General features: G+C 35.6%; 1 protein-coding gene across 2 annotated transcripts in view; it reads right to left on the bottom strand.

Moving 5' to 3' along the window:
- Positions 1 to 23,678, bottom strand: part of Arms (Ankyrin repeat-rich membrane spanning) — a 640,210-nt gene that overhangs the window by 340,056 nt on the left and 276,476 nt on the right. For both annotated transcript variants that reach the window (XM_090402051.1, XM_090402052.1), the window contains exon 11: positions 283 to 460. In XM_090402051.1, coding sequence (XP_090258177.1) covers positions 283 to 460 — 178 coding nt within the window. The remainder of the gene's footprint in view (positions 1 to 282; positions 461 to 23,678) is intronic.

Here is a 23,678-nt window from a genome sequence, read left to right as displayed (position 1 = left end):
TACAGTAGTAATGTATTTTCCCATTATTTTGGAAAAGGATCAGTACAAATGGTGAATAACTAGACAATATAGACATATTTTCAAGCTAAAGAGAGACACTTCCACTGGAACAATTAAGCATAAATAACATATAAAGAGACATATTCACACTGATAAAACAGGGCTGTCAAGTGAAAATATATTTACAAAAATAAGTCACTAATACTTAATACATCTTGATTAAAAATCAAGATGCAATTTAGCAAAAATTATTTGATCAAACTTATTTTCTCAGGTACTTACGAGCTCCAAATATTTGGGCTAAAATGCTCTTTTGATGACTTGTATCAATGTTGTATGGAGTCTCTCCAGCTCTGTTCGGTCTATATAACAACTGACTATTTTTAGGATTTCTTAAAAGAATTTCTACGATTGCTTTACTTCTTGCTCTCATAGCAATGTGAAGAGCTGTATCTCCTTTCTGTATGAATTAAAGAATTTGTAAAATATTTTTAGGGAATTTTTTTTAATATCCAATCGCATATATGTTTTTGAAAAACATTCAGCAGAGAAAGTTAAACTATAAAAAAAAAAAATGATTATCATCAATTCTCAATGGGGATCAAAAGACTCATCATAGGAGATCCCCCCCCCACACACACACACGCTTACAGTTCATCATACAGCATTAAACACATTTGCCATCTCCACACTCACCACACTGTCAAGAAATTCATGCCAATCATCATCACTTTTTATGCAAAAAAAAATGTACTCCTCATATTCCCTTCTTTATCTATCCCTTCTTATACAACTTTCAGGGAACGCCTCTTGTTTCCTGCCTCTCTCTTCTAAGAAAAACCTCATCCACATTAATCTAGTAAAAATCCCTTACCAACTTGTCTCAATCATATCCCCCCCCCTCTTATCTACAGAACTCTCAAAATTGCATTTTCTCAATCTTTCTTCATACTCAACATTCCAAACAGAAATCACCTTATTCAACTGTTCTGATTATCAAATATCTTTTCCCCAAGTTGAAAATCAAATGACAAAATCTGTGCACAGTAATCCATATATGGCCTGATGAAACCTTAGGCAATGGAACCATAATCTCCTCCACTTCTTCTAAGATAACTGGACCAACTGTATACTCTGCACCCCATCTTTGCTTTCCAAATTTTAAAATCTTACACTTTACAGTAGTTTAAAACTGAATATTATCTGAATAGAAAATATTAATTCTGTGTAATTGCAACATCAACCTTGCTCTCCAAAAATGTTTTGAAATTATCCAGTAAAGAACGAGCAGTGTTAATTCATGAAGTTCACACTAACTACTTCTGGAAAGAATAGTTGGAATTTTGAAAACTGCTTATTGGATTAGAAAACAAATAACATATGTGTAAACACACACAACAGAAATAGTTAAGAGATTACAGACAACTATGTGGAAATTAAAATTAACTATAAGTTAAAAATCCCAGGATAGTTCAACATTGATTGGGAAAAAAAAAAAAATTCTACCGATCTGTAAATATGATTTGATTATTATATAAATCAAGTGGTATGAAATCCAGCATAATTTCAAAGCCAAATATAGAAACTATAAAAGTTTCATACAAAATCTGACCAGAGAGCTTATGGGAATACACTCGCCAGCATTTACGAGTTGCCCTAGTATGGCCTTATAGAAGACATTATTGCTTGCCCAAGAGTCCATATATTCGCCTTCTATTGGCCCATTTTGATAAGGTTTCATTAGCCTGTCAAATACTTTATGCACCAACCAAGAGTTCACTTACAAAAAATACACCTCTCCAACACTTCGGGTTCCTTAGTACTGAACAAGAGTGTTTGCTCTCTTAAGGTTTCTACCTGGTCTCTGAGGACAATCAACCAGTTCGAAACAGCTGTCAGGCCAGTGAAATCTCATCAAAATGATCCAACAGAAGGTGAATATATAGACACTTAGGCAAGTGATTGTGTCTTCTATAAGGTCCATGCTAGGGCAACTTGCAAATGCTGGCGGGGGTATTCCTGTAAGCTCTCTGATCAAATTTCATACAAAACTTGAATAGTTTCTACACTTGGTTTTGAAATAATGCTGGATTTAATATCCACTTGATTTATATAATTTTGCATCACGGAACCGAAGCCTTTTGGCTCTTTATTTTTAGTAAATGATTTGATTGTATTTTATGTATTTACTTATTTTTATTTGAGGAAATATATTCCAATATTCAAAAATTTATACATGTAGACAGGCTTAGGTGTTGGTGGTCATTCATGATATAAACAACACCAAGAGAAGAAAAAAAAAATAATTTATTGAACTTACTAACATTTCACATTTTCTAGCCAGGATCATCACAGCACAAATTACAAACGACTGTATCAAACACTCACCGAAATTGTTGTAGAAACAATTCAAACTGTAACTTGAAAAAAAAAAAAAAAAAAAAACTAATGTCCAAACAAGGTGGCCTCTAAGGCATGGATATCCTAAAGTTAGGCTATATTTTGTCCCAGAATGCCTGTCTCCCAAATCTTTTGCAAATTAATTCAGCCATACCTGTTGAGGTTAGACAGTGCTTTATAGTCGATGCTGATCTTAAAAAAATTCTCTCAGCCCTACAGTGACTTCTATGTAGTACAGATATCACCTCCCATTTAATCTGTGTGAAGGAATATTCAGAGCACCATCTGTCGGTCTTGACCTGACACAGTTCATCATAGATGTAATTTTTGTCTTCAAGAAAGGTTTAATACCAGTCAGCCCAAAGTAGGTTAAACTACCCTACAAGGAACTTTATACATTCCAAGATGTGCAAGAGGATGAAGCTGATCAACAGGAAAATGGATGAAGGTAGCTAACTGAACGAGTAGTTGGAAAGTGGCATGGAGATTTTATTTGTAGAGAACTTTAGCTATCTTTTCTGATGTACACTGAATATAAGGGGATGGGAAGTTTTGCTGTGATCTTGTTTATTGGTTGCATGAGGGATGGGCAAGGGCATGCAGTATTTTATCTATTTGATAAGGGTACATACACATACACGAAGAAGTAGCTCACATCCTAAACAGAGGGGGTGGGGAAGACATGAAGAAAGCAAACTATTTCTGAAATAAGAATTTCACTTTATCTGCAAGCATACTTGAAGATCAATGCATAGTAACTCCTACACTCTTAATATTTATAAATACTGAATTTTCTATGTGAATTTTTTTTAACATGTTATTTGGCCTCAGAGATGAGATGAATGCCTTAAAATATCATATGTAAAGAGATTTTATCCTTTTACAAATTTTAATTAGAGATTTTTTATTGGAGATTTCATTAGATTAGATATTTTCTATTTCATTTTCTTAAAAATGAAGAGGAAAACTAAATTATTCTGACAGCAGTGTGAGCTGATATGTCAAAATTGTCCAGCCATATGTATGAGATGTGATAAGTGGGATGAAACAGCAGAACATTCCTATAGATCTGGAAGCATGAAGAGTAACAAGGAAAGTTTAGAAAAATTGTTTAGTGAACAAGATGAGGGTGATCATTAAGAATGATTTAAATTATGGAAATTTAGACTGCAATGAAGAGAGAGAGAGAGAGAGCATCTAGGAAAAAGGAAAGTGAAATGTTGATTTCTGAACACACTGTTTAACAGAAAACACATGAGAATCGAGGGTTTGGACTTGATAACTGCACTGTCAGATATATCCAGAGAATTCTTCTGGAGCAGAAGTTTAGACATTGGTTAGTTCAGTTCAGTTCAGTCAAAGGTTACAGCCATTGGTGGGATGTAAGCTTGCAGAGGATGATACACTCATAAGGAAAAAATGCAGCTTGTATAGTATAATTCTACTCTTTTTGGCTTCAATGCTTTTGCTGTCATTAGCAGAAGAAGCGAAGCCATCTCCCCCCTTCCAAAAAAAAAAAAGGTAAGAGTTTAGCAGGAAGATGGGAATGCAGAGGACAGTGCATCTGAGGCTATCTGGTGTGTGTCTGTGAGAGTGAGTGAGAGAGAGAGAGATCAACAAAGTGAATTGCCAGAGTGAATTACAGAGTGAACTGAAAAATTCCATGTATAGTTGGTTGCTGCTATAGACCAAGGGATGCAAGGAAAAAAGTGTATGGCATGCATCACCAAATGAATGAGCATATGGAAAGAACTATGGGAGACCAACTATGAAGACACAGATTGAAACAGCCACAGATAAGAGAAGGAAATAGAGTGTATATGGCTGCTGTGAGATGAATTACTTGAGAGGGCATGTAATGGAGGGACTCAGAATGCTGGATATGGTGGGATAGTCAGAAAACTTGGTAGTCAAATAGTAACATTGTCACCCAATGGGTGAGAGTAATCGTGCAGTCTTGACCTGAAAAATTGCTAAACATGGAATTTTTCATTTAGGGAATGGATGTATGTATGTATAAGAATCTAGAAAGGGAAGATGTCAGCAGTGTCTGAGAGATGGTCCAAGGATGAATGAAGAAAGTAATATCAGAATGTCTACCCAGAGTCAGAAGGATAAGCCAGGTAAGAGTTTGGTGAATGAATAACATCAGTTAGTGGGAGAGAAAGACAATCAGCAAGTTCATGAGCAGTAGACGGCACAAGCAAAAAAATGTGACTAGTAAGATAAGGAATGTAAAAGTAGATTATGAGAGGAGGCTAGCTCATGAGGCCAAAGAAAATGCTAAACTTTTTGCTATGTAGTGAGTAAGAGGAAGAACAACTATGAAAGGATAACTTACCATTAGTACACATTAAAGGAAGTAACAGAAGCAAATAAAACAGTTCGGTTACTGAGTGATTATTTTGCAAGGATATACCATCTGGGTGGAGATAATGCAGTGCCTGATGTGGCATCGACTAATGTGAGAATAGAGGTAGTCTAATAGATAAGCTTAGGCGTTAAAGATTATTCATAACTTTTTATTATTATTATTGTTGTTGTTGTTATCCCATGGTATTATTACACCAGATCATAGAGGTGAAATTCATGTATTTTATACAGCACCTTTTCTGGGTTGTTATAAAGTTCACATTTAGAAATATTCATACAAGTTAGAAAATGCATTTGTGATGCTTCCATGATGTTACAGATGGGGAAAGACTTATGCCATTGCCAAACTTGATTGCTCTTGTGTGGCCAGTCTTGAGGCGAGAAATCATGGTAGTGAGCTCCTGGTTTTTCTGTTGAATACCAGTGGTATATGGGGTGTATGGAGAGGTAGTACCTTAGTATTGATGCCAGCTGCTGATCTCAGGGTCAGGATATTGGGCTCTGGTCCTCACATACACTTAACTCTCACTTATGGCTCCAAGAAGTTGGTAGTGCACACCAGCAGCCACACCCCGGCTGACGTGCTAAACTAAGTGAGGATATCAGCAATATAGAATGCTGTAAATAGGGAATGTCAACCTTTATGTGCACGAAGTCTGGAATGGCCAAGATGGAAGAAGAATCAACATTGACTGATCAATGGCATCAAGGACATGACAGCAAGATGTGTGGCACATCAAGGACACACTCCTGACATCTAAGGGACTTGTGGCCAGCTGTCATGGAAGAGACTGGAGCCTCACCACATATTTATCTATTGTCAACCATGAAACACACCATGTCACAATATGAAGTTAGAGATGTGGTTGAGACCTCTGCAACCATCAGCTCTTATAGCTACGGGAAAGAAGGCTTGAAAGCAGGAATTGTAAGACAAGAACTACTAAGGTAGTGTATGAAGATGATATCCTAAACCCTCCGGAGAGGATATTCTCAGATGTCCCTTGTCTGAAAACCAGGAGCAATCTCTTGAAACTAGAAGCATGGAACGTCAGAACACTCTATGAGGCGGGCAAATTAGACAAATTAATCAAGGAATTAGAAGTGATGAAGGCTGATATTGCATGTATCAGTGAACTGAGGTGGACAGATGCAGGCATAATAATAAGAAAAAATCACACCATAATCTACTCTGGAAGTGACTTACACCTTATTGGAGTAGTGCTTGTCCTAAGTAATGGAATTGCAAAATCTATACATGGATATTGGCCCATAAATGACAGAATCATAACAGCCAAAATAACTGCACAACCATTAAACTTGTGTATTATTCAAGCATATGCACCAACCCAAGACCACCCAGATGAAGAGTTGGAACAATTTTATGAAGACATCCAAACTGCAATCTCTAGTGCTAAGTCAGATGATATTATTATAATGATGGGTGACCTAAATGCAAAAGTGGGCTCAGAAAAAATCTCATTCTGCATGGGAAACCAAAGGCATGGAATCAGAAATGAAAGAGGTGAAAGATTAATTCAATTCTGTGAAGCCAATGACCTAATAATTGCCAACACACTATTTAAACATTCTCCTAGAAGACTATATACATGGAAAAGCCCTGGGGACATCTAGAGAAACCAAATTGTCTATAATAATAAGCAAAAGATTCTGAAATGTAATAACCCAAACAAAAACATATCCTGGAACAGACATAGGATCAGACCACAACCCAGTGATTGCAAAAATCAAAATAAAACTTAAGATACAAAGCCAACCATTCATAAGAAAAACTTATGATTCAGACTCACTCAACAACCAAGAAGTTAATGACTGTTTTATAAAAGAATTCACAAAATCCCTTTAACAAGTCAAATATCACAACTCACACAGAAAATAGAACAGCAATTGATGAAATTAACATGAACTGGCAAACATGCAAGAATAGCATCAACAAAGCAGCCAAAAATACACTCCCACAATTAAAAAGGAAAAGGAATAAACCTTGGATAAATGAAAAAATATTAAAGTTGATTGAACAAAGAAAAAAGTTAAAGAACAAACCTGAATATAAAAGCGTGAATAAAGAAATAAAAAAAAAAGAATGAAAGGAAAGCCAAAGAGGAATGGATTAGGAATAAATGTGCAGACATAGAAAACTTTGATATAGAACACAGAAGGAGAGAAATGTATGAAGAGATCAGAGAAATGACAAGCAGGGCAAATACAGTAAATTGCGCAAGTGTCATTAGAGACTCAAGAGACCATATTCTAATGGATAAAAAAGAAATCATGGAAAGATGGACTGAATACACAAGGAAATTATATGAGCAACAAAGAAATAATATTCCCAAACAGACCAATTTAGAAGGACCACCCATTTTACTTTATAAAGTTGAAAATGCCGTCAGAAAACTAAAACCACATAAAGCTGCAGGAATAGATAATATATGCTGGCAGAATGGCTGAGGGCTTTCGATGAAGGAGGACTGAAATTTCTAACAAAATTATGCAATAAGATATATGAGACTGGATTTCTACCCAAAGATATTAATCACTCAGTTTTCATTCCAATTCCCAAAAAAACAAAAGCTACAAGGTGTGAAGAGTTCAGGACAATTAGCCTCATCAGTCAAGTATCAAAAGTCCTCCTATATGTTATTCTTGAAAGAAATAAAAGAAAAATAAACATAGAAATAAATGATACGCAAAGTGGCTTCAAGGAAAATGTAGTTACAAGAGAAGGTATTTTCAATGTCAGAACCATCATAGAAAGATATCTAGAAAAACAAAAAGCTGTGTACCTCTGCTTCATAGATTACAAAAAGGCATTCGACAATGTTCAACATGAACAATTAATTGAAATCTTTTCTAAAATAGGCATGGATGGAAAAGCCATTAGGCTAATAACTAATCTTTACTAGGAACAGACTGCATCTTTGAGAATAAATAGAGAAACCTCAGAAGAATTCCCAGTTCAGAAAAGTGAGAGAAGACTATGTCTTGTCTTCAATTCTCTTTAACCTGTACACAGAAAGAAATATTTAATAAAATTAGTAACCTCAAAGGAATCACTGTAGGGGCCAGAAATATTAACAACCTAAGATGTGCAGATGACACAGTTCTTGTAGCTGAAAACAAATATGACCTCAATACTCTTATAGATGAAACCCTCAGGTACAGTGAACAGTATAGCCTCAGTTTCAACTTTAAAAAGACAAAAATCATGATAATATCAAGAAAAAAGGAAATACCAAAAATATGCATCATATAAAAGGAAATAAATTAGAACAGGTGCAAACATACATATACCTCGAGCACTTGATCACAGAGAATGGCAGGATAGAAGATAAAATTAGAAAAAGGATTGAAATTGCAAGGTCAACTTTCAACACTATGAAAAATCCACTGACAGAGAATTAAATCTAAAAACAAGACTAAGAGTCTCCAAATTACATATGGTCCACATTATTATATGGAGTAGAGACATGGACACTCTCCAATCTGAGTGTGAAAAAACTGGAGGCCTTTGAAATGTGGATGCTGCGAAGAATTATGATGGAAAGACAAATGAACAGGCACTAGAGATGGTAGGCTTACACAGGAGCCTGATAAAATAAATTAAAAAGAGAAAAGTCAGCTATTTTGGACACATTCTGAGACATAACTGCCTACAAAGGACACTTCTTGAAGGAACTGTTGAGGGAAAGAGAAGAAGAGGAAGATAAAGACTGGAGTGGATGAAAAATATAGAAGACTGGACCTATCTCTCATATGAGAAATGCAGCAGAGAGGCACAGAACAGGACATGGTGGAGACAAATGTTAGGCAATCTCCTGGAGGGAGAAGACACCTGACAGGACAGGACCAGTGGTTAGTCATGTCCTGGAGAATCATTCTTTTTACACTTTCTTTTTGAGTAGTTTTAAAAAGATCAAAATCTGTGGTATCACTTCATGTTGCAGCCATTTTTGCTACTTCATCTGCAGTTTCATTTCCCTTTAATCCCACATGGGGTGGAATCCATTGGAAAATTATTTCAGAATCCTTATGTAGTTTATGTTTTTTGCTATGTCTCTAAGGTTTTCTTGATGGTTAGTGTAGCAGTTCTTAATAGCTTGAAGAGCTGCTAAGGAATCTGTGAAAAATATAAATTCCTTTGGGTTTTGTTTATCCAAATGTTGCAGTGCTGTGTTAATGGCTATTAATTCTGCATGGTATGAGTTGCATCCTATACTGTTGATTGTTTGTAGTTCTATATTTTGAGAGCCATTGATGAGTATGCCACTCCCAGAATTGCCATTTGGATTTTTGGAGCCATCGATGTAGATCTATATTGAGTCAGGTCCATATTTTATTATTTTTGAAAGAGCTAATGATCTCAAGATTTCAAGGTTTTCTAGTTTGTTTTTTTCTCGTGTTTCCCTATTTCAAAATCCAAGGGAATTTTATTTTCCATGATTTTATGCTGTTGATTTTTTCTTTATTCTGTTTGTTGGTTGCTACTTTTTAAAAAGTTCACTGATGTGTAAAAGCTGGCTCTTTTTTCCTACAAATTTAGTAAGATTTTCTTTCCACCTAATTTTTAAAGGAACAAGGTTGGATTTGAATTCTGTTATTTTTCAAGGAATTGTATTCCTTAGTCCACATATGATTCTAATTGCATTTTTCTGAATTTTTATAAGCTTGTCTTCTAAACTGGTTTATGATGTTTGAATCCAGATGGGCAAAGCATATTCCATTATGGGTTGGATAATAGAGATATAAGTGACTTTCAAAGTTTTAGCATCAGCTCCCCACTCTTTACCAGAGATACTTTTCATGATAATTCTTCTTTTTGCTCTGACTGCAACATTGTTGATATGTTTATTGAAGCTTAGTGATGGATCCAGAGTAACTCCAAGGTATATGGGGTTTTCATTAAATGTAATTAGTTGATTGTTTAGTTTAATCTTTGGTCTCCACTTTCTCAGGTGGTTATTAATGGTAAATACACAAATTGCTGATTTAGTAGGGTTAATTTTGATTTTTTTGGTTTTCACAGTATGTAGATTTTCACAGTATGTTTCAATCGCTTTGTTTAAGTGACCTTCTGCTGTTTCTAAGTTGTTGTGAGCTGAGAATAGGACCAAATCATCAGCAAATATAGATATCTTTGTTTCTTTAGTTATATTTTTGTCTAAGTCATTTAAGTAGATGGAAAAAAGGAGTGAGCTCAAAATGCTGCCTTGAGCGAGTCCCTGTCTTATTTTCACTTTCTTGGAAAAGGTATTATTTATTCTAACTTAATTGTTCTATTTCTCAGAAAGTCATAAATTCAGTTTAGAACTTTCCCTTCTATTTAAACATGACAAAGTTTGGATAAGAGTTTCTTCCTCCACACCTTGTTACAGGCATTGCTTAAATCTATAAAAGCTGAAATGGTGGATTTAGTAGGTTTGATCTGGAAGTTATCTTGAATTGACTGGGCCAAGTAGAAAAGTTGATCAGTTATTGAGTGATTTCTTCTAAAGGCAGCCTGAAAATCTGGTAGTATGAGATTTTTGTTTAGATAGTAATTCAAACATTGAAGTATCATTTTTTCCATCAATTTGCCTGGAATTAAAGTCAGTGAAACTGGTCTATAACTTCCTAGTTGATTTGAGGTTTATTAGGCTTTAAAATTAGTATGATTATCGGTGTCTTCTAGTCTTTTGGAACTTTTTCTTGTTTTAGGCTATTGTTATATAGGCAAAGTAGCCAATCTAGGGCTAGAGAAGGAAGATTCTTGATCATAATTCCTTGCATATTATCTGGTCCACATGATTTATTTATATCTAGTCTCCTTAAGGCATCTCTCAATTCAGAGATTGTAAATGGATCCCAGAATAATTTGTTTTTATATTTTAGGGAATTTGCAGCGTTTTTTAGCTGTCAAGCCTGTTTTGATATTTAATGGTCTTTGCTAGTATTCATCTCCAGTTTTGCTTATATTTTGAAAATGAAAGGCAAGGTATTTGCAATCTCCTTGTCTCCAATTTTGATATTTCCATCCAGGTCTTTTAGCATGTTAGTCTCACTTTCCTTTGATAGATCTCTTTGTAAATTAGAAGTTTCCAAAGTTTGGTATATAAAGTGTTTGGATTTAAGTTATGACAAAATTCTTGCAACCTAGTTCTTTGTAATATATTATATTTTTGTTTAATTTCAGCATATGTCTTATTGTACTTGATCCTGGTTTCTGGAGTTATTTTTTCTTTTAGTTATTTTACTGGCAAGTTCCTGGTGAACTTTTGTGTAGTTTGAAATAACTTTTCTCCTGTAACCCTTTGGAATACTTTTCTTTGCTGCATTTAGGATAGTATTCTTCCAAGTTATGTAGTCTTTGCCTAAGTCATCATGATATGTGTGATCTTCAGTGTTTTGTTTACTTCATACTTGTATTTCTCCCAATTTGTCTTTTGGAAGTTCCAATGATATTTTCTTTTTTGGGCTAGTCATTTTTGGGTTTAGGTTAGTTATTATTGGGGTATGGTCACTTTCTACTGGTTCTACTTTGTCATGAAGATCTGGAGACACTGCAGTAATATCTTGGGCATCTTTTGTACCATAAGAATGAGACAGATAAGTGGGTTCTCCACTGTTGAGAGTTATTACTCCAGTTTCATCTAGGAAATTACTCAGGTTTTCTCCTCTTCAAGTTATTTCCTCAGAACCTCATAACAGGTGTTATTTTTAACAGTATTAATAACACCAAATTAACTATTTTATAAAAAAAAGATGTTTATTAACTTGCTTATATTTTGCTGAATTTCAAATCAGCATCTTCAGAGCACAACACAGCATGTATGCACAACAGCGAGTAGGTGAAACAATACCAATTGTAACGGACAAAAGTTCTGGAGTCCTAACTTCTCATCCACTAATGCTGGGAAAAAAAAAAATACAGCTATGTGGGAGTTGCTCTTAAGATAACAGTCTCCCAATCTTAAGAACAACTCCCACATAGCTGTAATATTTTTATTTTTTAAAAACATTAGACGGCACTAAATTAGAACTTTAGATCTTTCGTCTGTTACAATTCTCACACAATATATGTGTGAGAGAGGCGAGGTTAATTGACTGAAATGTCCTCTTCTGAACAACATTAAGAGTTTTAAGTAAGACTTTAGGTGCACCACATTAAATGTGAGAGCAGTATTCCTAAGTTGGGTGGAATTTGGGATTTGGACAGAATAAGAAACTGAATAGATAAAAGGTAACATCTTCAGCTAAGGAGGATGCCAAGTTTTCTGGGGCTGGAGGCTCTAGGTGCTATAGATGTTATCTGATTACTGCAGGAGGAAAGGCCAGGAAAAAGTTAGTCTGAGAGAGAGATCTTATATTGATTGTTAAGTTAAGCAATACGTTTTTGTGAGAAAAAAAGACATAACTGTGATTTAGAAGCATTCAAGGTGATTAGGTTGTTATTGCCACATTGCAGGATGGTATGGAGATCAATGTTTAGGAAACTTATTGTGGATTATCTTGAGATGTTTTAGAAATACAAGATTTGTCACATGAATAGCATGAGTGGGGAGTGCTATCATCAGCAAAACTGTGAACACGGTTTGAGGTCAGTGAGAGCAGGTCATATATGTCTATCAGAAAGGGGTGAATGAAGTAGCAGAGCCCTGAGGAACAACTACACTAATATATGAAAATATGAAGAGAACATCTTCCACCATTACACATAGTGAAATGACCTGAAAGCAAACTGGCAACCCAATTACTAAGGCATGAAAGCAGAACATAAAATGGCAGTTTGTTGAGAATCACTCAGTGCTAAACCTTATAAAATGCATTGGAATGTGAAGTGCAACAGCACAGGTTTCTTCAAAAACTTTGCATTGTACATGTCTGGAGGTGGGTGAGTGTAGGTGATGAGATCTCTAGCTGTTGAAGAACAGATGATAACCTTCTCCATTGCTTTAGACAATAGTAAGGTGATAGAAGCAGGTACATAGTTCGAAGGGACACACTTATTGCCTTTTTTTTGTGAAACTGGCTGTATATGACTTACTTCCATAGTGTAGGGGTGAATGCCAGGTGAGAATAATGTATTGTATGGATGAAAAAGAACAGGTGTTAGTTTAGAAGCATATCTCTTGATTACAACTGGTGAGATTTCATCAGGAACAGAAGTCTTTTTGGTATTCAGGTTTTTCATGGTTCTTCTGGTATCTTTCTGGAAGATGGTCATAGGATGCAAGTGACGCAATGTAAAAGGAGATGATTTGCCTTAGTCATCTATTCCGGAGTTGGATTAAAAAAAAATGATAGCAGGAGATCAACTTTATCTTTAGGTGACACTGCAATGCTAACATTTGGACAATAAAGAGGTGGAGGCACAGATGACAAAAGTTGCACCCAACAACTTTTGCAAGGGACCAGAATGCATGACTACCACTAGTACAGCTGGTGAGGTGTCTGCATTTAGCCCTTTCAAAGTGAGACTTAGCTATGTTAATAACAAATTTGCAAGTATTGCAGGCTTCAGTGTAGGCTGAGAATGAAGCTAGAGTTTTTTTGTCTCTAGCCACTTACAATTTTTTTTTTTTTTTGAAACACCTTGGCATGCTTTTGGAAAACCATAATTTGGACACAAGGTGGGAATTCTGAAAAGAGTGGGAATGAAGGCCTTCATTTCAGCTTGAATAACTTCTGTGACAAGATTGCAGGTATCTGGACGTGAAGAATGGAACAGTAGTCTCACTGTGAAGAGTAAAAATCTCGGAGATGTTCTTATTTAGCATGGTTTTAGTGCTATACAAACACTGCGAATGATTGAGGGAAGGGCATTCCACTAGAGATGAAAACTTGGATGAGATTATGATGTGAATTACTAAAAGAAGCAGTAATTTTAATAAATTACAGTGTCTGGTATATGGGAGGCACTGTTAAGGCTTCCCCCATAAAGCGAATAATCTCCTTGCAAGGTTTCTCTGCAAAGAGAATATCTGCTATCTATATAGGTCTTATGCCCAAGATTTTCTTCTCTATCAATGCATGTCCCCATTCATTTTTCAACTATTTTCTAATAGAAAAAAAAATAAAATATACAACAAATAATGAAAATGTCACTGTGATTAAACAAAAAAAAAACCTCTCTCAAACTACAAAACAAACATAATATATAATCTCTGTCAATCCAAAACAAACATAATATATAATCTCTGTCAATCCAAAAAATCCAAAATTACACTTTCAGATCCTCTTTACTAACATCTGTAAACATAAATGTCAACATACATGAAGTACACCATCACTTACAAACATCCACAATCACCAGGATTTATTGTTACTATCCATTTTACACTCTTCACAATTGCTTGCCATAGAATGCCAAACTCAGGAATCCTCTGCTTTTGACCCTCCTCTGGAAGGTTTCCTTGCCCCATTAAGCAACATTCATCTGCTATACTTCTCTTTCTAAATTCTGAAACCATTCTGATTTCTTCACATCCTTATTCCTGAAGCTTGACTTTCTGCAATTTAACTATCCTTAAAGTAAAGCCATCATTCTAAGGTAACCTTATGTTCACAACCGCAGCTGGGTTCCTTTTTTTGATACCAGTGATCAAGTAAGAATGAGATAATGAAGTATTTGCTATAACTGACCTAATGTGTATCATATATCTACCAACCCCCAAACACCTAAAAACTTCCTCTACTCTCCCAATAACCATGATTTTTCTTAACGAGCACCCTTCAAACATACTATGCAACTTTCCTCTCTCATAGAACACTCACTCTCGTGAGTCTCAATCTCATGTTCTTTCGTGCTACAGAAGTGTCAGGTGGAATGACAACCTCTAAAACTTCTACTCTTCCTTTTTTGACCAAGGAAAGGAAAAGTACCTGATTTGAGCAGCAAGTCACAAAAATTAATCTCATTGGCATGAACACAATTATATCCTCATTCCATCCAAAATTCCCACCACTTTCCAGGTCATTTTGGTACACCATGGTTTAGCAATGGTGTACCAAAGCAGCTGAAGAAAAATATTGGGCATACCTTAAGGCAGTGCTTCCCAAACTTTTGGATGTCAGGGCCCCCTTTGCAAAAATTAGAATATTTCAGGCCCCCCTCAAAAAAAAATTGTAATAGAGAGATATATTATTATAATATTTATTGTATTTATATTCAATACAAAACATACACAGAGAATATTGCAAAAATCAAATGCATATATTACATTTTTTTGCCTCTTAGCCTTTGGTTCTGAAGACGATGCGGGCTGTTCTGGTAAAATATGAAATACTGTGCTTTTTTGAGTCTGTTTCTGCTTCTTCTGATTGTTTGCAGGATTTTTTTTTTATTTTTTATCAGCCACTTATCCATCTTAGGGTTAAATTTTTTAACGTAGAATAGATCAAATAATATCACCACTTACCGATACTGGCACACCAGAGACTGATAACATGAAATTAGTGAATATTACCTGAATAAGGGAATCCCTGCACCAGGAACATTTTTCTCTTTTGTGACTTTTCTCCCTTTACGGTAATTAAGCCTAACACGAAACAGACAGCAAAGGCAGGTTATTAAAGCGTGCATATGATTGGTGCGGTATTAACAAAAGATCTCGCAACCGAAAGGTAAAAGCATAGCTGACAATTGAGTTGAAATGCTAACTCTCTTCAACCGAATTCCATATGTGAAACTGCCATAACATTCATTATATACATACATACATATATACATATATATATATATATATATTACTTAGTTTAACACTTTTACGAATTTTAACACGTTCGGTTGAATTTTATTGCTGCCTTGGGAAATCGAACTCGCACACATCTAATTAATAACAATAGTTTTTTTAGTTTTTAGTTAGATTTTGTGTTTGCCCATGCAACATATGGTTTTGTTTCAGTCTATACAGCATAGTTTCTGTATGAGGTGACATGTGATTCATTAATTAGTGTGTTTTTATCCCAGTTGTCTCTAATTGCATTATTTGTTGAGAAATATATTACACAGACTCCTCATACCTTATTCACTGGCATAATAAACATACTTGTTTTTATTGCCCTGCAGTATAGTGGCTGTTAGGGAGGGCGTGTTGTTTACCACTGCACTCCCCACATGAACTTGTTTAAGCTTTTTTTCATGTGTGAAATATATGCGAAACTTTTATTGGTAACAGAAAACTAGCTCGGATGACAGTGATAATATAAAACGAGTTTTGATATGTATATAAAGTCAATATCAACAGTCACTGATTACGAACACGTGATGAAAGGGACAGGAAGATTTGGAGCTTCCCTGGAGAGCATTCGAAGTAAATACAATTAACCACTGCTTTGAAATGAAACATATGAATAAGCAATATTTACTAATATTCATTAAGCGCCGAAATACGCAGGAAGCAAAGTTTGTGAACCAACACCAATGTGTGAATTTTTCTATTAAAATATAAAAAAAATAACAAAAAAGAAATAATAAAGTTAAATAAGTTTCTTTTAAAATAAAAAAAATCTACTTAGTCTTAAAACATTTAAAATTTGTTTTCATTATTTCACGGCCCCCTCAACAAAACCTACGGCCCCCTTTGGGGCCGTGGCCCACAGTTTGGGAAGCACTGCCTTAAGTACTTTACAACAATAACTGCAGATTCATATTCAGCCCATAATGATGCATCTAATAAATGCAAACCACCATCAGAAAATCTGGATTTGGGCCAATAACTGTAAACTCATCTCCTGTCAAAATGGAAGCTGTGCACTCTGAGCATTTGTCAATGGATCTCACCTCTGTTTCCACCTCTCTTTCATAAAGATGACATTACTGGCAACACTTAAAGGTAAAGCTGATTTCCTAGCATCAGTGTTCTCTTCCAACTAATGCATAGATGACCAAGGTAAATCACTTCCTACTATGCAAGATACAGAGAACTACATGACTTCCATGGTCTTTTGGCAAAACACACATAGGAAGAATATTAAATAACTTGTATATCAAAAAGACCTATAAATTCTAACAGCATCTCCCCATCAAAAGCTGTGCTCCATAACTAACACCTGTCCTATATTGTTGCTACAATCTTTTATACTCACTTATCCAATATGTGGAAGCAAATTTATATCCAACATGTTTCCTAAAAAAACATCAATCAATCACTCTTTCATCTCAATCTTCTCAAAAATAATGCAGAAAGTCATCAACAGTCAAGTTTTCCACTACTTTGAGACCCATGTTAATCAACAACAACCAGTATGGATTCTGACACACTTGTTCCTTGCTGATCTCTCATCACCCACAACTGGACACATGCTATGAAAAGGTTTGAAGAAATATGCTGTTGCTCTTTACATATCCAGAGCAATTAATCACATCTGGCATCTATACCTGCTCAGTAAACACAGCATTCAGTCTATTTTCAACCCTCTGTACTTGGATAGATTAGGTAGCCTGCATTCTCTGGTTGCTGAAAAGAGGATGGCTTCAAGTTTCTCCACAATGTAGAATTGCATCAGGGCACTGTTCTGTCACTTATCCTCTTTCTCCTATAATAAGCAAGTAACCTACTTCCCATCACCAATAATCCTATGTACAAGCTTGCCAATGATAGTACACTCCATTAGAACTATAACTTGTATGCAAACGAAGTGCTATTCACAAACAATACCCTAAACTCTGATCTCTGTACTACGATGCAATGGGATAAGGATAAACCTTGTTACCTTTAGTGCTACCAAAACACAGCTTCTCCCCATCACACACAAAAAAGATTTTAGCTCATATACTCCTATCCTGATTGATACATAAATCACAAGACAGAATGAGTTCTTACTCCTTTGACTGCTATTTATTTCCAGCCTGTGTTTATGCCAGGAGACATCAACAGCTTGCTCAGAATCCAAAAAACTCATTCTTTTCCACCCACCTAATAACTCTGTACAAATCCCATATCTGTCCATCCTTAGAATATATATTCAAATGTTTGGAGTGGTACTCCTAATCCCTCTCCTCTTCTTAAAAATTCTTGATGCTGTACAGAGGAGAGTAATTCAGAATTTTTATCTCAAAGATGCACTGTTTCAGCTTTGTGTATTTCTACAGGCATTTCCATGTATGTTACCACTGAATCAGCATCCTTCATTTGCTTGCGCCTGTAAAATCTTGAGCAGAATCCAACAGTCCTTTTCAGTCCAATATACATATCCCAATCTTCTACCTCCAGCTTTGTAAGAAAAATTTCAATAGGTTTCTTCTTCCCTATCCTCCCCTGCACTACATAGGTTTATAGGTTCTTCCACCTCTCATGAATAGAAGCAACATAAAAAAAAAAAAAGTTACATACATTTTGGTGGAACAGAGGGGACTATTGCCATTTATATGTTAATGATTCATATTAACAGTCCAAGAAAGGAAATAAATTGGGATATATAGTTGTGTGCAGATGATGCAATGTTAGAGAGATATGAACAAACTAGCTGTCTGGACAGACAAGTACGCTAACAAGTTATTTATTTTTTTATATAATGACTTCATGCATGAACAGTCACAAGACTTATAACACAACAGGTGCCACAGGTGGGTAAGCAATTAAGGAGAAAGAAATAATCAACTCATTATTATTATCATCAGACCTTCATGGAATCAAACAATTCATTGTGGGAGGTCCTCCATCACACACACACAGCTCATCATACAATAACTTGAATGCATTCACTGTCTCAACACTTTCAAGCAATGCATTGCAAGTGCCTATCAATCTACACACAAAAAAAACTTACTCCTCACACCCTCTTTATACAGCTTCCAGGGATGCTTTCTTGTTCACCCCTATCACCACTCATTGTATGAAAAATCTGATCCACATTAATTCTGTGTCTCAATCATGTCCCTCTTTTCCTTCTATCCACTAGACTCTGAAGAAACCATCTTAGACAACAGTGTCTGAATCCTTTCTGACATCCCTTCATCCTTTTGAAAACCAGGTAATCAAATCTGTCAACAGTAATTCATATGCAGTCTCATCAAAGCCTTATACAATGGAATCGTAACATCCATACTCCTACATGTCAGTGTTCTCGATATCTTTGCCATAATGTGCTGTGATGTCATCACAATTTCAGTAAAATATCTCCACCAACACACCCACATCCCTCATTTACTCTACATCCTCTAAGATATTCCTGTCAATATTATACTCTGCATCCCATTTGTGCTTTTCAATCTTTAAAACCTTATAATTTGCTACACTGAACTGGTGGTCTCATTTATTTGCTCATTCAGAAAATCTATTCAAATCCCCTCGGAAAGCTACAACATCCGTTGTTGTTGTTGTTCCATCAAGTCGTTTTCGACTCCTGGTGATTCTATGAACATACATTCTCCATTCAGATCTGTCTCTGGCCATAGCTTTCAGAATTTCCAAGCACATTCCAGTTGCTTCTTTAACTCCATCCACCCATCTAATTCTTGGTCTTTTTCTTCTCCTGCTTCCATCATCTTTAGCAAGCATCATCATCTTCTGCAGACTGTCATATGATTGCATAATATGTCTGAAGTATGTTGAAAGTTTATTTTTCACTTGGTCAGACTATAATAAATTTAGTTTAATCCTTTATCTAAGTGTGTTCAAACAAAGTTTGTGCCTGAAAGTATCTTCAGGACTGGGGTAAAGTGGTACAACACCAGGCGACTCCTTGCAAAGGTGGAGCAAGCTACCAACACTCCTATCTCAGTATCTCCCATAATGCAAAACACATCTCCTTGCGGATATGTATAATGTTATGCATTAAGGGAAGGGCCACTACCCAGACTAGTTTCGACCTTTATTGAGGTCTCTTCAGTGGGGGCCAGGCCGAAATGGAGATACCAAACGGTGTGCCACCTTTTTATTGAATTACTCTAGATTTAGAGAAAGATGTTGAAAGTTCATTTTTCACTTGGTCAGACTATAATAAATTTAGTGTAATCCTTTATCCAAGTGTGTGCAAATAAAGTTTACGATTGAAAGTATCTTTAGGACTGGGGTAAAGTGGTACAACACTGGGCGACTCCTTGCAAGGGTGGAGCAAGCTACCAACACTCCTATCCTAGTATCTCCCATAATGCAAAACACATCTCCTTGCGGATATGTATAATGTTATGCATTAAGGGAAGGGCCACTACCCAGACTAGTTTCGACCTTTATTGAGGTCTCTTCAGTGGGAGCCAGGCCCAAGTGGAGATACCAAGGCAGAAGCATTAGCAAGGTCATCTCCTCCTATAGGAGCTGCCAAACGGTGTGCCACCTTTTTATTAAATTACTCTGGATTTAGAGAAAGATGTTGAAAGTTTATTTTTCAATTGGTCAGACTATAATAAATTTAGTTTAATCCTTTATCCAAGTGTGTGCTAAATTTATTATAGTCTGACCGAGAATGTTGTTGTCATCAACCCGATTCTGAATTCTGGTTCTCACCATCCTCTCTAACACCCTTACAACAACTCTAGACAAACAGACTGGTCTGTAATTCAAAGCCTTAGCCTTACATCCCTTTATGAATGGAACAATTTTGCCCTCTTTCCACTCCTTAGGAACTTGGGCAAGTCTAAGTCTCAAGTTAAAGAGGAAAGTTGAAACTATTGTTACCTACCTCGAACATTTCCTCAAAACACGTGGTGATATACCATTAAGTTCTACAGCTTTACTGACATCAAGTTCATTAAATTCCTCATATGTCCCCCCCCCCCGCTCACTCACTATTATCAGCTTCTCCTTCTCTCTTGCCACTGCTTTCAAGTTATGCATGATGTTAATTTCATGAGGATGGAATACCCTTATGAACTGCTTATTTAACATCTCTGCCATATCCTCCTCAATAGTCATCATTCTATTATTTTCTCTAACAAGTATCATTCTTCCAAGATCATTCTCTCTTCTACTTGCAACATATTGAAAAAAAACTACCCAGGATTTCTCTTAGCCTCATTAGCTAACTGCAGCTCACACTGTACTTTTGCTACCCTTACCAAGTGAGTTACCTTTCTTGCTTGTTCTTTTTACTCCTCATGTAATTGACTATTACTACTCATCTTTAGCTGTCTCCATAATGTGTTCTTCCAAATTGCATGCTTCACCTCTTCATTCATCCACTTTACACTAACCTTATTTAATATCAATCTTAGGAATATAGTCAGTCATTGCCTCTGCCAATAGTTCTTGAATATTAAACAAACAGCACTCAACTCTATTCCATCCAATTCATAATCACCATCCTTATAGTTCCACTAATATCTCTTTCTCACAGAACTAATTTTAAAGGTACTTGTGGCATGATTATAAATAATAAATTACATGATAACCACAGTAATTAACTTTAATGAAATGAAAGTACAGATATTTCGTACTGAAAATAGCAGTACATTATCAGTGTGTAGAAACAAGCAATCAAAGGAACCGGATTACAAAGTACATACAGCAGTTGGTAGTTTACCAATTAAAAACTGTTGCTTGCTGCATGCTAGAAATTAGTATTAATAAATAATATTATTAAAAAACTATTTTTGATGGTTACATAAGATAAAAATCTCCAAACTTTTGGAAGAGAGAGAGACAATCATTCCGATTCAGATTTGGCCGATGTAAAAGGAACATGTGTTTCTTTGAAAAGGTGTTCATTTAAACCTGTATATATAGAGAAGACGAGTTTCACTCCACTGGATCTTGTGTTTAATGTCAATAGTATGTTGTGCTAGACCAGACTTTTGAGGTTTCATGTATTCGATATAATATTGATGTTCATTAATTATTTTTTCTACAGAATGGCCTGTTTGTCCAAAGTATGTTAGATTACATTCACACGGTATCTGGTAAATGCCAGCTAATGATAGAGGTGCCAATTGTTTTTTGTAGATGGCAACAGATGAGAAATTTTGTTGATAGGAAAATATGTGGAAATAAGGTGATACTGCTTCAAAATTCTACCAATTGGTTCAGAAATATAATTGGAACCCTGTGGTCTGTTGAAGACACCACACACCCTACATACTACACATTAACTTGATCTCCCTCCAGGCATGATCTGGGGGAAATAAGCAGCAGCAGATTATTCTTCAGCTGATTGGGAAGTCTATAATAGATGTGTTACCATCTCCCATGCACTATCTGACAACCAGCCAGCAGAAGACCTTAATAACACCACATATGAGCTGCTGTGCTCATATTTGGTCACCTGGGTTTTGAGATGATGAAGATATTTTTGGAAGGGTTCAGAGAAAAGTGACATGACAACAGGTCAATGCAATGTTAAGCATGATGACAGATTGAGAGAATGAATGAATACCTGAGCCTGACAGATAAGAGAATGAGGTGATATGATTGAGAAATATAAGATGGTGAGATCTTTATATTACATTAACATAGATGGGATTTTTAAAGAGGGAGACATAGGTAGAACCAGCCCTGGAAGACAGATAAGAAGTGTGAGAATAAGAGAGGAGGAGGAGAATCAAGTTTTTGCATGGTGAATGGTTGCTGAATGCAGAAAGTGAAAAATAAAATATTTTTTTTCAAAAAAATTGCCCTTGAAAGACAGATGTGTCTTATATGCTGGCAAATATGATCTTTTTTTTTTCACAGTTTATCCCATTATATTTGAATTAGTGAATGTATATTTCAAGAGTACAGTTGGTGATGGTTTTTCGGTTAGAAAAGTCAAAGAAGTAATATATTCTCAGTTGAATAATAGTTCAAACTTCTTTTCAAGGAACTTTCAATATGCTTCATTCTTTTCCTTCACTGCTCTTTAACTTTCTGAATCCAGCATGGATTTCTGATTTTTTCATCCTTGCAGACACCCTCACCACATGTCTCTCTCTGAGCTGTTTTCTTCAGGGGCTTGAAGGTGAATTTCTTAGGTTTGGTTCTTGTTTTCGAACTCTTTCATTTTTTCCTGAATAATGTTTATCTGAGACTACACTTCATCTCTGAAAGCTGCTCAACTTTGATTAATTTTAAAACTTCCTTAGACATTCCTTTCTTTTAGGCTTACACGGTGATCAGAATACATTTTAAAAGATATATTTCGGCGATTACACCACATTTTTTTTATTCAGTTATTCAATTATATAAAACACTGAAATAATAGTTCCCGAGAAGTTTCGTAAATCATAGGATTTACATCTTCAGGGGATAAATAGTATAACTTAAAGTTTAAACAAGAGAATTAATAAATACAAATCATAACCGTCTGGCTATTCATAAAACTCAAATAACAAAATGCAGATATATAACGTTATTGATGTTGAACAATACTGGACGATGTCACATGTTCTTGTTCTCGTTCATACAGTCCGAGCTCAGATTGAGGTAGATTTTTTATTAGAGCTGACCACACTTGATGGAGAATTAAACCTTGATTTTTATTGCACTGGGTTGGGTTTTTTAGCATATTAGCAGCTTCTTTAAATTTTCTTATATAACTGTTGTTTTCTATGTATGACATCGTGGTTTTTTGCCAGAGTACATTGTATCCAGTGGAAGTGGTATGGAAAGCAAGACCTGTTTTTTGTTCTCTTTTGTATTGTACATCTTTTTGGTGTTCAGCCATGTGTATTTCTCCAGATCTTCCTGTCTGTCCTACACAGCAAATCCTGCAAGAGCAATGGATTTTGTAGACTCCTGGTTTTTTAAGAGGATGATGAGGTGGTTTTGGCAGATGTAGGAATCTTGAGATTTTTTCCATAGGAAGGAAGGCTACTTTTATGTTGTGTTTGTTCATTAATTTGGCTAGCTTATCTGTAACATTTTTGATATAAGGAAGCGAGATTGCATTTTTGTAATCCTGTTTTATTGTGTTGTTAGCTGGAGGCATTTTGAGGATTCTCTTGATGGTTTTTGTTTCATATCCATTCTGTTGGAGGATCTGTGTTAAGTATTTTA

This window comes from Typopeltis vanoorti, chromosome 12 (assembly GCF_054136105.1).
Source record: "Typopeltis vanoorti isolate ZY-2024b chromosome 12, IOZ_Tvanoo_1.0, whole genome shotgun sequence".
Taxonomy (NCBI): Eukaryota; Metazoa; Arthropoda; class Arachnida; order Uropygi; family Thelyphonidae; genus Typopeltis; species Typopeltis vanoorti.
This window is presented reverse-complemented; position numbering and strand designations above follow the sequence as displayed.